We start from the raw sequence: 16137 nt of genomic DNA on the forward strand, positions 1-16137 counted from the left end.
ATTGAAGTGCAAACTGCCTACCTGCCTTTATAAACCAAATTTTATACATTTGTAAAATAACAACTTGGAAATCACTTTGCTAAAGCTTTCTTTCTGTCGTGGTTCTAAAGATTGCATTAGGATGAATTGGCACCAAGTTCTGTTTTCAGCTCTTTCAGTTTAAGAGATGAATATCATTAAAGGCAATACTGAAGGCTTACACGGAGATTTTTTCAGTTACATCGAAACCTTTAACAGCCTGTCTGTCAGAACCAGTGCAGTGCCCTTATATGAAACAGCACTGTAAATGGAAATGTGAGTATAATAAGCAGTGACTGTGGCAAAGAACGAAAATAAGGCCATCAATCTTTTCTGTGGAGTGGTTTTCTTTAGTATGCCATTATCCTCATGGAGTGCTTTGGTGACAGAGCCAAATTACAACCTGCACTGTGGGAGCAGACAATAAATAGTTCCCATCAGGATACAACACATCACCAGAAAAACAAAGATGTGCACACACACTAACAATCATTTATGTAAAACGAACATTCCTGTTTGAGATTATGCCTATCAAACCAGTTTTTTATTCAGGGATCCACTAATTGTGAAATTCTAGGTTGTTAATTGGTAGATACCACTTTTTTCTGTTTATGTATTTTGCTTTTGTTCAGGTTTCTTTTCCCTTTGTTTCAGAAAATTCAGTAATCCTGATTACCAAAAGGAACACTTTCGAAATATTTCATTTGTTTATCACAGCATCTTTGAACATTACTTTCTGTAGTGTCAAATCAGCTTTGCACAAACTCTGGCCATTCAGTGTTGTCAAATATACCAATATATAAGTCTGATGTTGTCTGAGAAAGATGTTCAGCAGATTAGTGGTACAGCTCAAATAAAGTGGACAAAAAAGCCATGTTAAACAACCAAGACACATTTCATTACTTTTCTTACACATTTTGTTATTCATTATAAATGACACCAGTATGGTGAAGAGCCAGTATTCCTAAGTAAAACAAAGTTTGATAAAGCATACAGCTGACTTTGGATCAGGTGGCCATGAGCCATCCCTTAGTTGTGCTGCAGTCAGCCTTGGCTCCTGAGAGGCTTCCCATAATGAATGTTTCTATTGCACTTGCTCACTCTCTCCAAGTCTTTTGTTCTGCCCCCATCCCCCCACTCCCAAGATGGCCACCCCTCCCCGAGCCTGGTTTGGCGGGAAGTTTCTTTCTATTAAAAGGGAGTTTTTTCTTCCCACTGTTGCCAAGTGCTTCATCAATGGGGGTTGTCTGATTGTTGGGGATTTTTACCTTACAACATAAAGTACTTTGAGGTAACTATTGCTTTGATTTGGGGCTATATAGATAAAACTGAGCTGTTGCCATTCAGCTGATACATCAGTGCATGCTTAGTTAAAACATTTTTATTAAGGCTAAAAAAAAAAGAAATCTAGAAAGGCAAGTCTCTGCTTTAGTGCTTGGTGGTTACAGTGTCCCGACTTTTGACAGCACTGGTAATGAACATGAACGTGAAATCCTTTGCAGTAAGATTGAAACCTAAACCATCATAAAGAATATGATGAGGAAGGCATGTTTGTTTTTTTGTTGTTGTGTGTCTTTGCAACTCCCATTTTAAATGTTATTTAGACGAGCAAAAAGAGTGGCAGGCTCAGCACTGCGATGTTATAATTGTGGTATTTATAATATCGTAGAGTCTTTAGTGTCTTATTAATACATGTGCCAGCTGTTGTTCTTCGGCGGTGAGTGAGGTGATGATTAACATGTTCAGAAGTTACACAGTACATGTGCAAGTACATGGATTTGCACACACATACAAAGCTGCAGTTAACCTTAGAGACACAGCGCTGCCTTCTGTCCGTTCACAAAACACCTGTGTGTAAAGTAAATACACCTGTTGTGTACAAAGAGCTTGGTGTAAGATTGAACTCGTAGCACATTTTCAGTTTTCCTGTGAAAGCACAGTTTCTGATGGAGCCAGCAGAGCTGAGATTCACAGTCTTTACCGCATGAGAGTAATAAATAATAATTTTATCTTCGCTCTGTGATGTTAATCTGGGGCTTAAGCAATGACTGAGTGGCTTTGTTCTGAATTCAGACTGCTGGCCAATTCATCCTGGACCCCAGCTGATGTTTACTCAGGCTGAGCCAGCAGCTGCTCACACGATCTGCGTCAACTCAGTCATCTGACAAGGCGTGCACACTGCCTCTGACATGCATCTGTCACAGCAGCAAAAGAAAAAAAATCTAACTGATTCTGCTTCCTCTTTCTTTTTCTCCTCTTGTCCAGCATCTGCCTGGCTGCCCAGCATCGCCACAATGAATGAAAGTCGAAGGGAAGCACTGGCGGCGGCCGCCCCCGCGCCCACCACCGCCTCCTCCTCCACGGCTGGCTCCAACACCACCAACATGGCCGGCCCGGGCACAGGCGAGAAGGATGAAGCCTTCTCCAAGCTGAAGGACAAGTTCATGAATGAGCTGAACAAAATTCCATGTGAGTGTGTCTTTCTTTTCTCCAGTCTGGCAGTGGGACAACTTGAGAGCTAAAGCATCAAGTGTATTTTGTGTTGTTTTATTTAATATATCTCTGGTTTCTGGTGTTAATTATACAGAATTACATATTTTAAAACAGTCTTAGCCCTTATAAGATGCTTTTATAAGGTGTTATTGGTGATAACTGCTACATTGTTTGGCGTTTCTTGGAACCTTTCTGATGTCATACATCAGAATGTGATTTTAATACGAACCTTAAACTTCTGATTATGTATGAGGGGTTTGCAGACATGCAAAGGCGCCATTTGTGTCATATAATAATAAATATAAACTTTATTTACATAGCAACTTTCAAAATCAGAGTTACAGTGTGTCGCAACATTAAAAAGAGATTCAAATGAAATAAAATGAGCTATAGGAACACTGGCAGCTTAAGGAGATTAAAGTGAGGAATGTTTGAAATTTAAAATGGAAAACAACTTTATTAAAAGTATTAAACTTAAATAAAAATGATCATGAAAAAAATGATAACATAGAAATAACTCAAAGTAGAGGGACAGAAAAGGACTAATTGTAAAAATATGTAAATAGTATTTGCATAGCAATTTTTTTACTCAAGTTAAATACTCAAAGCCTCATTCACTAATTTACACATATTCATATAAGTGTTTTTTCCCCCTTTTCAACCTAATATTCATTGACTCACGCTGTGATGGACGCATCAGGGGCATCTCAGGGTTAAGCATCTTCCTCAAGGACACTTCAACAGGTAGTATGGAGGAGCCAGTCGTCGAACTCGCAACCTTTCAGTTGATAGACAGCCCACTGTACCCTCTTGAGCCACAACCGTCCCCATTCACCATTTAAGATGGACTTGAAAGATGACAGCAAGCTCACCAAAATATACATGCATATATCTTTAAAAGAGGTAAACGTTCTTTTGTATAAAATTATGAATCAAAGTCTCCAAGATTGAACAACTGAATTGACCTGCTTATTCAGGCTGATGTCGTTATCACAAATGATGCTGAGTTTTCTTTTGTTGTTTTTTTAAATATTGACCCAACATTAAAGATGAGGACCTCGGGTCTGTTGTAGTGAGTCTGATAAATGCATCAGGCCACATAACGATTGTGGTCATCTTATCCACATTTATCTGCAGGAAATTCTGTGGCACCAACCATTTAAAATCTTGAATTCAGTCGTTCAGTGCATTAAGTTCAGGACTGTCAAAGAGATACTTTCTGTCATCCACATATGAGTGAAAACTCACAGTATGCCTGTGGATGTCATGCTTCAGGGCTAACAGGTACAAACAGAACAGAAGAGGTCTAAGGACAGACCCCTGAGGTACTCCAGAGGTCATCCTCATAGATTACTATTACTTGCCAGTGACACCACTAAAACACCTACCTGTAAGTAAGAATAAACCTTAACTAGAAAAGCCTGAAAACCCACCACTATAAAACAAGTGTAAGGTTGCAAGTACAACCTTACCTTAGTTTGCCTTTTGTACAACATGGTAGATCATTTCAGCAGTTCTGTCGTAACTAATAAAAGGATGTCCCAAAAAAACAAAAAAAACAAAAAAAAAAAGAAATGTTGTAAACAGGCTTCCACCTGTTGGAAATTCCAGCAGATGTTCATTAAGGACATCAAGCAGATGGTCGCACCTCATGGCGTTGCAAACGTCAGTGAAAGTTTTCTTTTTGGAAATATTTTTCAACCATAACACAAGATTTTAAATGGGCAATTAAACAACTGTCATTCAGCGAAAAACGAAGTTCTGTGTTGTGACACTAAATGTATCTTCTTAAAGCACTAGATTTAATGGATAGATTACTCAAATACTCCTACTGTTAGAATTACTTACTCCTACATGCGATGCGAAATTTCTGTCAGAAATGACAGATGCCATAAGAAGTAACAAATTGTCCTAACGGAAATCTGTATCGATAAAATAGTATAATACGATTTTTGTAAAAAACACAATAAGTAAAATTCTGTTTTCGCAGTTAGTACCTATAATGACTTTTATTGTTTAAAATACAAAAATCTGAGTGCATTCAGTAAGACTGTGCTGTAAGCATGACTAAAAAGTGATTCAGCAGTGGTGGTGAGTGAGCATTTGCCGGTGACGCACAAAAAGCAACCAGTGTCAACGATGACCTTGACGACAACTTCAAGTGAACCAGGCGGCCTGATTATTTACTTATTCATTTGTTTTTGTGGCGCTTCTGAGTCAAAGTAGTAACAACAGCATTTAACATTTAACACTGAATTGCCCAAAAAGGAGAAAGGCGTAATCAAATTTGAAGAGTGGAATAAACATCTGGCAACAATAATTCAAGTGTTTGACACGATGCATCACCAAATTATGCGTAGCAGCCTTTATTATTTGCGGTTAGAGTTTCTGCTTTTCTGCCTCAGTAGAGCATTCGGTCAGAACTCTATTTCCTTCTACATAATACCTCCTTCTCTTCTTCTTTTATCACCAAACCTCTTCTATTACATTTAAATGTGTTTTCTTTTTCTTTTTTTCCTGGAAAATTTTGGAGCATAAAGTTTTTGGGAAAACAGTTATCATTGTGTTTCATTCGGGATAAAGTACTGCCTGGAGATCTGATCGTCTTTGCATTCAGCAGAAATCTATATATAGACATATCCACGGGCTCACGTGGAAGTAATATCCTCAACAGGAAATGGCCTCTTTGGAAGAGAAGCCCTGCTTCATCACCACCGACACAAACGGGAGTAGTCATATTCCCACATTGCAGAGATTTAATAGTGCATGAAAAATGTCACCTTCTACGGAGGAACATTTATTTGTTAAAGGCAGCATATTTGTGTGAAAAAATAATAAAAGCTATAATTTATATTCAAATATTTCTCATGGCTAAAACTACAGAGATTTAGCTCCATGTGGGCTTAAATGAGACGCTGATGCAAAATGAAAACACATTTGTGGTGCGGTGGGTGAATGATTGGGATCAACGCTATTCAGCGTTGCGATTGGCTGAGGTTTATATCTCCCCTGGCTCGGCTTTAAACGTCTGTCACCGAAACCCACTGCAGTTCCAGCACAACTGAAGCCTGACAGCTTCTTCATGTCTCATTAGGTTGTGGAGCAGATAACTCGTATTCATATCATTTTTAAATTTTGTACTTTGAAGAAGTAAATTATACCAACTTTGGTTTACCTCAGGCAAAATGAAAAGTTCATCAAAATCAGACCAGGGTCTTACTGCTGTTTTTTCTCACCTCATCCCCTCAGTCAAAAGCAGTGAGGGTTTTTTTCTCTCTCTGTGGAATATCGATACTGTCTGGAGAAAGCTGGCTTGCTGCGTGCTCAGCACAGCCTCAGTACTGTGGCTTCAGAAGATCTTCTTTGGGGATTATAGCCCAGTGTAAGACCTGCATGCTTTTAACAAAGGTGGTCACGTGGTAATAATGATCTCACTGGCCGAACATGTTGAATTCTCTGTGGCGACAATATTGTCTTGGCCCATCTCTTTAAGCAAAATCTTTGTAAATGTTTGTGAATTTAAGCAATTTTTTAAAGATATTTACAGCATGTTTTAAGATAATATTGTTTCAGTGTATTTATTGTTACTCAATTAATCTGCTTCAGATTGGTTGTTTTGTTTGATCAGAAGAAGAAGAAGCAATAAAATAAAATGTAAAACCAAGAAAAGATTCAAATCCTGCCACAACCTTTATTTTTCCTGGATAAACATACTAAATACCATGACAAATGAATAATAAAGTAGAGTGACAAACATCTGATTAAACTTTACCTGCTGCTGGTATATTTTTTAGAATCAAGTACCTTAATTACTTTTTCATCTTTTTTTATTATTAGCTGTTCATTTTACACTTAAATTCAATAAATGAAGAAGACATATGTATTGTTTATCAATGCCTTTTTCAACCCCTATTGACAAGCCTGCCCCCTTTCCCTTTCATCCAGACTGATGTGCAAGTGTACCCATTCGTCAGGCCGCCACCACCACACAATTGGCCTTTGTGTTAAGGCCCAAAAGTTGGGTGTTGCTTAGTGCTCACACAGTGACAGCGTTATCCTGGATAAACCTCCGCCATGGCATTACTTGAGTAAATACATGACACTGAGTCGTTCAAAAACGATGTTGTTAATCGTGAGCAATCCAAGCCTAGAGTAAATACACTCTCTGTTCTAAAGACGTCAGACACAAATCTAAGAACACACATGAATATGAGGGTGTTAAAACTGACCGTGATAGCCCAGAGGGAGATTCTTATGTTGAGGAGAGGCTTAAAAATCTTGGCAATACACTTGTGAAACATATTTTGATATATTAATGCATCAGAAAATTGGAACTAGTGGAGGTAAACTGAATGTATAAAATGTCAGTTAGTTTTAAGTATTGATAATTGCTCTTTATTAACAAGCATTTGAAAAAGTTGGTGCGTGCTATTTCTTAATAATGGTGGAATTTAATGTATTTGTAGTTTGTTTCAGTGAATTTTGTTAACAGATTGCTGGTTTTTACAGAGTTGCACAGTTCAGACAGATGTTGATGTATTATTGCAGCAGAATACAGTCAGAGTTCAGTCTCTGGGCTTTAAACATATCATCCCTGCAAATATCTGACATATAAATTGAGAAGTATTTCCCTGGAGCTTACAGGTGGATGGTGGGGGCATTGAAATACACACAGCAATGCTGCACAGAAGCAGCACTGACATGTCATATGAGAGGTTAACGGTTTAAAAAAATTGCAGCGATGATGTAGAAATCTGAAAAAACTCGTGTTTTAAATATGATACACTTGGTATTACAGGGTTAAATGGACTGCCAACTTAAGAAGGCATTTACATGTTTAGTTATTAGGATGTTATTATTAGATTTTGATATTATTATTATTACTCATGGCCAAGTGTAACTTTCACCTAAACAGTGCTCATGAACAGCAGAGGACTTCCCGTTACTTATCATTCACAGTAACCCAGAATCACTGTTTATGCATCTCCAAAGCACTAGCATCCATTAGAACTACCCTGGCTGCTTGTGCTACACAAGATGATGTGTTTTTGTAGATGTTTTCAGCAGCACATGATCAAATAATTGGGCAGTACTCCAGATGTGACAGAATAATCAGTTCACAACATCAATCAGGGCAAAATGGGAACATGCAGGGCATTTTCTGGAAAGAGAAATTTTTTTAGCCATTTTGGAGGCGATGTAATCAGCATGGTCAGACCAATGAGTCAAAGCTAACACAGTAATTTAATTTTACTAACCTCCTCAGTTTAAATCTTATATGTCTAGGTGCAGTGCAGCAGTATTAACCAGAACACATGTGTATTGCCAATTGAAGGTACTTTGAGTAGCTTTAAGAAAACTAGAATCCGTTGAGTAGCTTTGCTGTAGTTTAACTTCCTCCAGTGCAAATAACTCATAGATTGCAAAGCTTTCCTTTCAAAGTACTTTCCCCAGTCCTTTTGCAAAAATAGCCATCTGAGCTACAGTTTTTCCAAATGATCAAGCCTTCACATCCTCATAAATATGAGCACACACGTCCAAACACACATTAAACCACACTCCGACTTCTGATTGAACACAGCAGCTGCCTCCAAGGAACCCAGTGCATTGAATTTCTTAGTAAGTTTTCTAAACACCCAAGCCTCTACTTCCTGATAACAATTAACCTCTGAACACAGAGGCTGTTTGATCCATGGCTGCTGGCTCCACCAGCCATTAGTCCAAATAACACAGACAAGCGAGTGACATTTCAGGAAAATTAATAATAAAGATCATATTTTTTCTTTTCTTTTATTCTCCTTTTCGACAGTCCACAGCACAAATATTTTTACAACGCTGACAAAAAAGATAGTCGGATTTCATTAGAAAACATCTTAATTTCATCTAAAAAACACTTACATTGTTAGCAGGTACAAAAAATCAAGATGTCTTATTTAACACATTTCCCTGGTTCCCATAAGAATAATATAATATTTTAGTGTGTTTATTTTTCAGTAAAAAGTAACTTAAGGTGACTGATGCTGTAAATAGGCGCTGTGTAAATACAACTGTGTTGAACTGAAGAGCTTGTGCACTCTCTTGAGCTGACTCTTTGACTAAAAGCCTTCTGTGATAGCACGACTTTGTCTCTATGTTTGAGCCTAATAGAGAAAAGTGTCATAAAGCTCATGGCTGCAGCTAAAAGACTACAAGACTGAAATACATGATGTTGTAATCTGATACGAGGCTAAAGAAAATGTTTTAAACTGTCTCAACTTCTTTGACTCCGTGGCGGCTCACATTCAACAGACAGCAGAGTTTATTAAAGGGGATTACGGTGGTGGATCAGTGGAGCTATTCATCTCTGCCTCCCTACTGCTCTGGCAACAATCCTCGCTGCCTACTCTCTGCGTACTCTCTCTCGCTTTACAAAAGTTTGCCCATCACGAGACACCATCAGGGGCTGGTCCAACCACAGCCTGATCAGTGCTCAACCACCAGCAGCCTCTTTCTCTGAGAACATCAGCTCTCTGGGAAACAGATCCTCTGTATTCTCACATATGCACATATCTGAGAAGGTTTCTGCATCATTACCCCGAGAGATCAAGGTAGTGATGAGGGCGACATTTAGAGCTCAAATGTATTTTATGAGTCTCTGTGCTGAAGCTTTGTTGCTATGAAAGGCAATTAAACATTCACAAACCCTCACTCAAATGGTGATTTTTATTTTAGTAGCACTCAGTAACCACAGCTCCATTGCCATTTTGATGAGAATATAATACAGAATTAATAGCATTGGACATGTTCTCAAAGTTACTGAATCCTAACAAAATCTGAACTGATCAGGTGTCACATCAAGACCACCTGCCTAATATTGTGTTGGTCTTTCTTTTGCTGCCAAAGCAGTCCTGACCCGTAAAGGCTCCACTAGACATTTGAAGTTGTGCTGTGGTATCTGGCACCAAGATGTTAGCAACAGATGCTTTAAGTCCAAACGTGTTTGTCCAGCACATCCCACAGATGCTTGAATGGATTGAGATCTTTGGTGCCCAAGTCAACACCTCAAACTCTTTGTTGTGCTTCTCAAACAATTCCTGAACCATTTTGCTTTGTGGCAGGGCACAAAGAACACCCCACCCATCAGGGAATAACCTTTCCATGAAAGGGTGTCCGTGGTCTGTGAAACGGCTTAGGTAGGTGGTACACGTCAAAGTAACATCCACGTGGATGGAAGGACCCAAGGTTTCCCAGAAAAATATTGCCCAAAGTGTCATACCGCCTCTGCTGGCTTGACGTCTTCCCATAGTGCATCCTGGTGCCAGGTGTTCACCAGGAAAACAGGGCACATGCACCCTGCAATCCACATGATGTTAAAGAAAATGTGATTCATCACCACCTTCATCACATCAAAAGCAGCTAGCATGTCTTCCCTCTTGTTCTGATTGTTCCTGATTTCATCTGTTTTTCCTTCAAATGGTGAAACAGGTTTGTTGTTTCACCTTAGGCAGGAACTGTTTTCTTGCCTGTTTAGCAAAGTAGCTCCTGTTTTATTAAATCATTATGTAAGCTGATATGCGACTCTCACTCTCAGACATGCCTGGGCTTATCTTGTTATTGTGTGTGCTGGCGAATGTAAGCATATGGCTTCGCTATATATTTGATATCAGGATATCTGCTGACAATATGACAACCTTCAAAAATAGTTTCATAAGATACCTGAGGGACCAATCCTGCCAACTGGTGGGGTTTAGCTTGTTCTGGGGTTTGGCAGAAATAAGGAAAGCCAAAGACATCTAGAGTCATCAAATAATGTTTACTGAAGAGTAAACAATGATAGAGTCTGGCACCCATCAATGCTTGTTTTATGTTGGTGGATCAGAATTTTCTTGTAGAAAACTGAATAAAAGGCAGGAAAGAAAAGCATTTTCTAATTTGACCAAATTACAAAGATGTAGACTTGCTGATTTTAAATTAAATCGCATATAAAGGTACTCTGAGTGCAGGGTTCATTTTAATCAGCTTCCACCTATTGCATAGGGAGTCATTGTTGCAGAACGCTGGATGATGCTCCCTGCTGCAGATGTATTGTTTCCTTAAACGAGCCACAGCGGGGAAAAGGGCATGGACTCGTAGGCATAACAAGATATAATACCAAGGTTAATTGACCAACAGGGTCCTGTCTTATTGGATTAGTGTGGCTATAACCCAGATGCAATATAAAACTCGCATACACACCCCACCCTTTTAAATCTATCGCTCCAGCTCTGTCCATTTGTGAAGCTTCTCTCTCTAATGTAAAGTGCTTTGTATTTCCAAGGAGCAAAGAGATGAATTCAACAGAAGCCCTTTTAATTATAGAATGAGTCAGAACAGAGACATCATAGCCTACATCTTTACTACAGCAAAGGAAACGTGAGGGTGACTGAACTTTCAATGCGAAAAGTTGTATGACAGAAATTGTCACTATCATTTAGATCAATTCCATTAGGTACATAATAGCTGCTGTTGCAGGTACAGTACTGTACACTGTGTTTATGAGCCATCTTTCTTCAACTTTGTTAGTCAACCTCTTTACCTTTAACTTTTTAGCTGCACCAGAGAAAAGCTACAGACCGAGCCCGCCAGTAGCAACAGTCCCACTGTAAATTCTCCCAAAATTGCATAGTCCAATCTAATAAATGTATTTATGTTTATGGATTTATTTTCTGTACGTACAGCAGATCATGTGCATGAAGTTAAGGTTTTCAAACAAAAGATGAGTGTAAACAAAATGTTGGTAATAATCCGTCTATTAATGTATTGCATATATAAATGGCATCTATAATTTGAAAAACAAAACAAGTTGTAATAAATAATAATTCTTAATAATTTTTAATTATTCTCAAACTTTCATGGTCAGTGTCTGTAGTTTCTGTTCCTGTGTTTCTGATGTTTTTTCTTTGTCTTCTGTGCACCGCTGTGTCTCCTTCCTTGTATTTCTGTCTTCCAGTCTCATGTCAGCCTCTAGTCACTTCCTATTTTATTTTGTTAGTTAATTTTTTTGTATGTCATTGGGTTCTTTGTTTCTCCATGGAGAATCCACTGGATTAGTAACATTACTGGATTTTAACGTAGTATCTCTGATGAGGTTTTGTTCCCTCCTTTAGTTTAGTCTTCACAATATTATTTTGGAAATTGACTGGATGCTCCATAATTTAACTGATTTAACATAATATAACTTCCCATCATTCTCATCTGCTCCGTGGACCTTGATGTGGACTCCAAAAAATATTGCATATTTTTAGGTGATGTGGAGCACTTCTGGTGTAATCACAAGCACTGACTTCAGTGTTTACTTCGGCCTAATGGTTTCAGCCTATACTTTGCCTCCTTACAGTTCCTCATACATACAAATAGCCCATAGTCTATGGACCCTACTTCCATAACCTGTGGGGTTCTGCAAGGTTTAGTCCTAGGTCCTGTATTATTTTCTTTCTACATTCTTCCTTCACTTTGTAGCACTTGATCTTTTAATAACATTTCTTATCATTTTTATGCCGATGATGATTGACTGTATAATAGTTTTAGACCTCACCATCTGTCCAACCTAGATGACTGTTTATCCCAAATTATTAACAGTCTCTCCAATAATTATCTTGCGTTAAATTCCAACAAGACTGAAGTGACGATTATAGCTCCTCCTGAACTAGATCCAAATATCAGCTAAACGTTTGCTTCCTTCTGTTCATCTGTTATATAAAGCAGTCATAATCTTGGTGTAATATTTGATTCTTTTCTGGGCTTTGACTCTCATCAAAAATATATTTTACATTACTGTTTCTTTTTAACGAAGCTTTTGTTGAGATTCATGATGATAGTTTTGTATTGCTATTGACTGCATTTAAATTTTCTATTATGTTTTGTTGTGATTACTGCTCATTTTTATTTTGATTGTGCAGTGGTTTGAAACTACACGTCTGTGAAAAGTGCTTTTTAAGTACTGATTTGTTATTTGTCTGCCTTTGTTTCTCTCCCCTGTTTTTCTCGCTGTTTTTTTTATTTTGAACAACTTCTTTAGTTTGATGTGCTTTTGTGTCACGTTCAAAACATACATTTACTTTTTGTAACCATGGCTCTGACATGACTAGCATTATTGCAACACAACATTAAAGGAGATCCTGTGCCTTGAATGCACAGGCAGCATAGAAAAAATATTTAAGAATCAGTCCATTAACCTTTTATTGTCTTTATTAGTAGACTGACTACAATGGTTTTGCATAATTCAAAAATCATACACTGGACGGTACAGTCCCTCAGTTCATATGCAGACTGCTTCTTCTGCTCCTTTCAGTCACTTTTCTTCTAATTGGCTGTCCTTTATAAGCAACAGGTTTGAACAGAAGGTGGGTGGGGCTTTTGTGCCAGTGTGACCAAACTGGGGACATTCATTTAACCGATATCATACAGAGCCTTTCTGGAAGTTTTGACTTACAGGTATTACTTGTGCATACACTGACATTTACATTTGAAACTGTGGCTATGTTTACAGTATATGCAAATGCATATGAAAGAAAATAAGAAAAAGCACTTAAGCCCTAAAATATACAGTTAGAATGCATTAGCTAAAGGCATTTACAGAAAGTTGATATGCATTTTTCTTTTCTCATGAGGCTCTATTGATGCTATTCACTGTAGCAAACCACCATATACTGTCAGAATGACTCACAGTCCTGCAGTAGTTTATACTCCTTTCTATGGAGTCAGTTTTAGAACACCTACAGTGTGTGTAAATGTCAGCCAGTGAAGCATGAGTTTTTCCCTTTATGTTGAAGTTATTGCTCTTTGACTTCGTTTCACTGCGAAAAAATGATCTCTAATAATATCTTCTTAAAACCCAGCATGGTACTGTGTCAGAGAAATCATCAGAATATTTTGAGCTCATGTTTTGTACCAGATTATGTTTCACTATTCTAGCAGGATGTAGATCTGTCACTCAGAGTCCTTTGATAGGATTAAACAAATCTCAAAAATGTAACAAAATTTACAATCTGCACATCTTCATTTTCATCTCGTTAATGATTAGAGAGGTGAAGGCAGATGTACAAAGATGAACTACATGACTCGGTGTCTAAAGTACTTTGAAGGTGTCTCACTGTTTAGGGCTCTGCTTTACCGGCATGCTGTTCTGTTGACGGAGCTGAAAAGTGATTTCAGCCTTCAGGAACAGCAAACATGGATCTCATCATGCGCAACCCACCCATTAGAGAAACTCCATTTTCCATGCCATGTCGCATGGCGGAACGAGAGATAAGTGTTGGGAGTTGAAGTGTTGAAGTGCGTGTGCTGGCAACACTCCCTCTTGCTCTCTCCCTTTCACTTTCTCGCTCTATTTCTCTCTCGAGAAAAGACACTCACACAATGTAGTTAATTAGGAAATGCTTTTATTGCTTTCTGGGACTCAGGTTCCTTTAATTAAGGAACACAGAAGTGCCTTTCACTGGAAGACGCATGCTTGATGAATAAGATAAGGGCTGGTTTCATGCGTTGATTGGACTGTTAGCACCTAAATGACATTCCATCAGGCATTTTGAGTGTCGATGAAATGCCAGAATGACAGTAAGCATTTGGAATTGGGGGAAAAAAAGATTTTACTCTGTATATATTCAGAATTTTTGCTTACGTTTGGGGAAAAATCCACATTTTTAGTTTTAGTGATTGTTATCGTTGTGATCTGCCAGCTTGTAATACAGACTTGTCACATCTCTGACACTTCCATTACAATACTGTCTCCTTAGCTTACCTCCTGTTTGCATTTATACATGGAAGCTAGAAGTACCTGTTCAGATGCTAAAAAATGCCACTATATATTCTCATAAGCTTCTAGCAAACTATAGAGCAGGGGTGGGAAACTCCAGGCCTCAAGGGCCGGTGTCCTGCAGGTTTTAGATATCACCCTGGGTCAACACACCTGAATCAAATGATTAGTTCATTACCAAGCTTCTGGAGAACTTCTAGAAATGTTGAGGTGGTAATTTAGCCATTTAAATCAGCTGTGTTGGATCAAGGACACATCTAAAACCTGCAGGACACCAGCCCTTGAGGCCTGGAGTTCCCACACTCCTGCTATAAAGTTACAACTTATAGTACTGTGCAAAAGATGTTTAATTTCTTTATATTTTGCTTAAAAAAGGGGGAAATAGGTGCAGTGATTTATTTTTTTTTATTTTATTTTATTTTTTTGTCTGTCCCATTTGGTTCTTTAGCCGTCAGAATTGTTGTCTGAAGACCAACAAGGATACCAAATGGATTTATTTTGCCAAATGGATCATCATGGCATTGCCGTATTGGTCCATTTGATCAACCTTTGTTGTTATTATTTATTTTATTTTCGGTTGTTACAGATGGGACAGACATGACTGGGGGATAGGAAAGAGAGGAAGGAAAAGAAAAACAGAAGGGAAGAGGGACAGTGAGAAAGGGCACTTACAAAGACAAAGAGAAAAAGAAAAAAAAAATCTCCTGGATCACCTGTTGAGAGAAAAAGAAGAGAAAACAAGCAAAAAAAAAAACAAAGCAACATACTAAACACAACACCATCCCGTTAATCTAGCTAAGTGTGAACAGCAGTAAATACTAAATATTGAATGTTGTTGTGCAGCACACAGGACAGACAGCGCACAATGTGCTTTGAAGTAGCAGCTAAGAAAGGTGTAGTTTATGTCTACGAACAGTGAACACCCGTGTGCAAACCTGTGTGGATCAGCGCGCTTGTATACAAAAGGTTTCTCCATGTAACGGTCTGCTAGAGGGTGTGGGGGGCCATAGCCCCGTCCCCCAGGGCATGAAGCAGGCATGGAGAAGATCCAGGCTTCAGACATCCAGAGGCCCCAGAGTGCGAGAGCCCAAGGTGGACCACCGGAGGGGCATCCGTGCCACCCTCCTGGGAAGGGCTGAGGAGATCCCCAGACGAGGGGTCACCCAGTAGCCACGGAGCAGAAGCCAGAGGGGGCTGCACCGGCGTGCCCGCCGGCTCTGCCAGCAGCCAGCTGTGCCAGAGTGAACCGAGTCGCAGGCCCTGAGGCCGGAGGCCCGAGGGCCCCCTTTGCCCCGGAAGAGGCCTGACCGAGCGACAGGCACCAGGCCCCGCCAAATAGCCACCAGGAGTGAGCTGGTGCATACCTGAGCGCCCTTCCCCGGACACCAAGAACCACCAATGCACCGACCCCTGAGGGCATCAGTCACTGGCAGGGAGTGTGGTGAGGGGAGATAGACCTCCACACTTTGGAGGGCCTGGGTGTTCAATCAATCAATCAATCAATCAAGGCTTTATTCGTCACATGCAGGGGGTCCTGCAGTGAAATGGGACCCCCCCGACCTTACATAGACACACAAACATCACATGGGGATACAGTCGGAGATTGGTAGCATTGGAGAGAAAAACATTGAAATGTACATTACAATGGGAAAGTACAAGAGGAAAAAAAGAGACCCCTTCTCATGCTATGCTTCCATGGTAGGACAGCACGAGAACAGGAAACAAAAAAACTCCTCTGCACAAAAAAGCACATAAATGTGACACAACATTGGGAAGACATAACAAGCCACACGGTAGGGTGATGGGTAAGGAGCAATGTGAAGCAAACCCAGCAGCCGCCTCGCACAGCGCTA

At 39.4% G+C, this 16137-nt stretch overlaps 1 protein-coding gene across 4 annotated transcripts in view; it reads left to right on the forward strand.

Moving 5' to 3' along the window:
• Positions 1-16137, forward strand: part of syt1a (synaptotagmin Ia) — a 210525-nt gene that overhangs the window by 142020 nt on the left and 52368 nt on the right. For all 4 annotated transcript variants that reach the window (XM_063500504.1, XM_063500507.1, XM_063500505.1 and 1 more), the window contains one exon: positions 2284-2487. In XM_063500504.1, coding sequence (XP_063356574.1) covers positions 2313-2487 — 175 coding nt within the window. In that variant the 5' untranslated portion in view covers positions 2284-2312. The remainder of the gene's footprint in view (positions 1-2283; positions 2488-16137) is intronic.

The sequence above is a fragment of the Pelmatolapia mariae genome, linkage group LG17 (assembly GCF_036321145.2).
Source record: "Pelmatolapia mariae isolate MD_Pm_ZW linkage group LG17, Pm_UMD_F_2, whole genome shotgun sequence".
Lineage (NCBI taxonomy): Eukaryota > Metazoa > Chordata > Actinopteri > Cichliformes > Cichlidae > Pelmatolapia > Pelmatolapia mariae.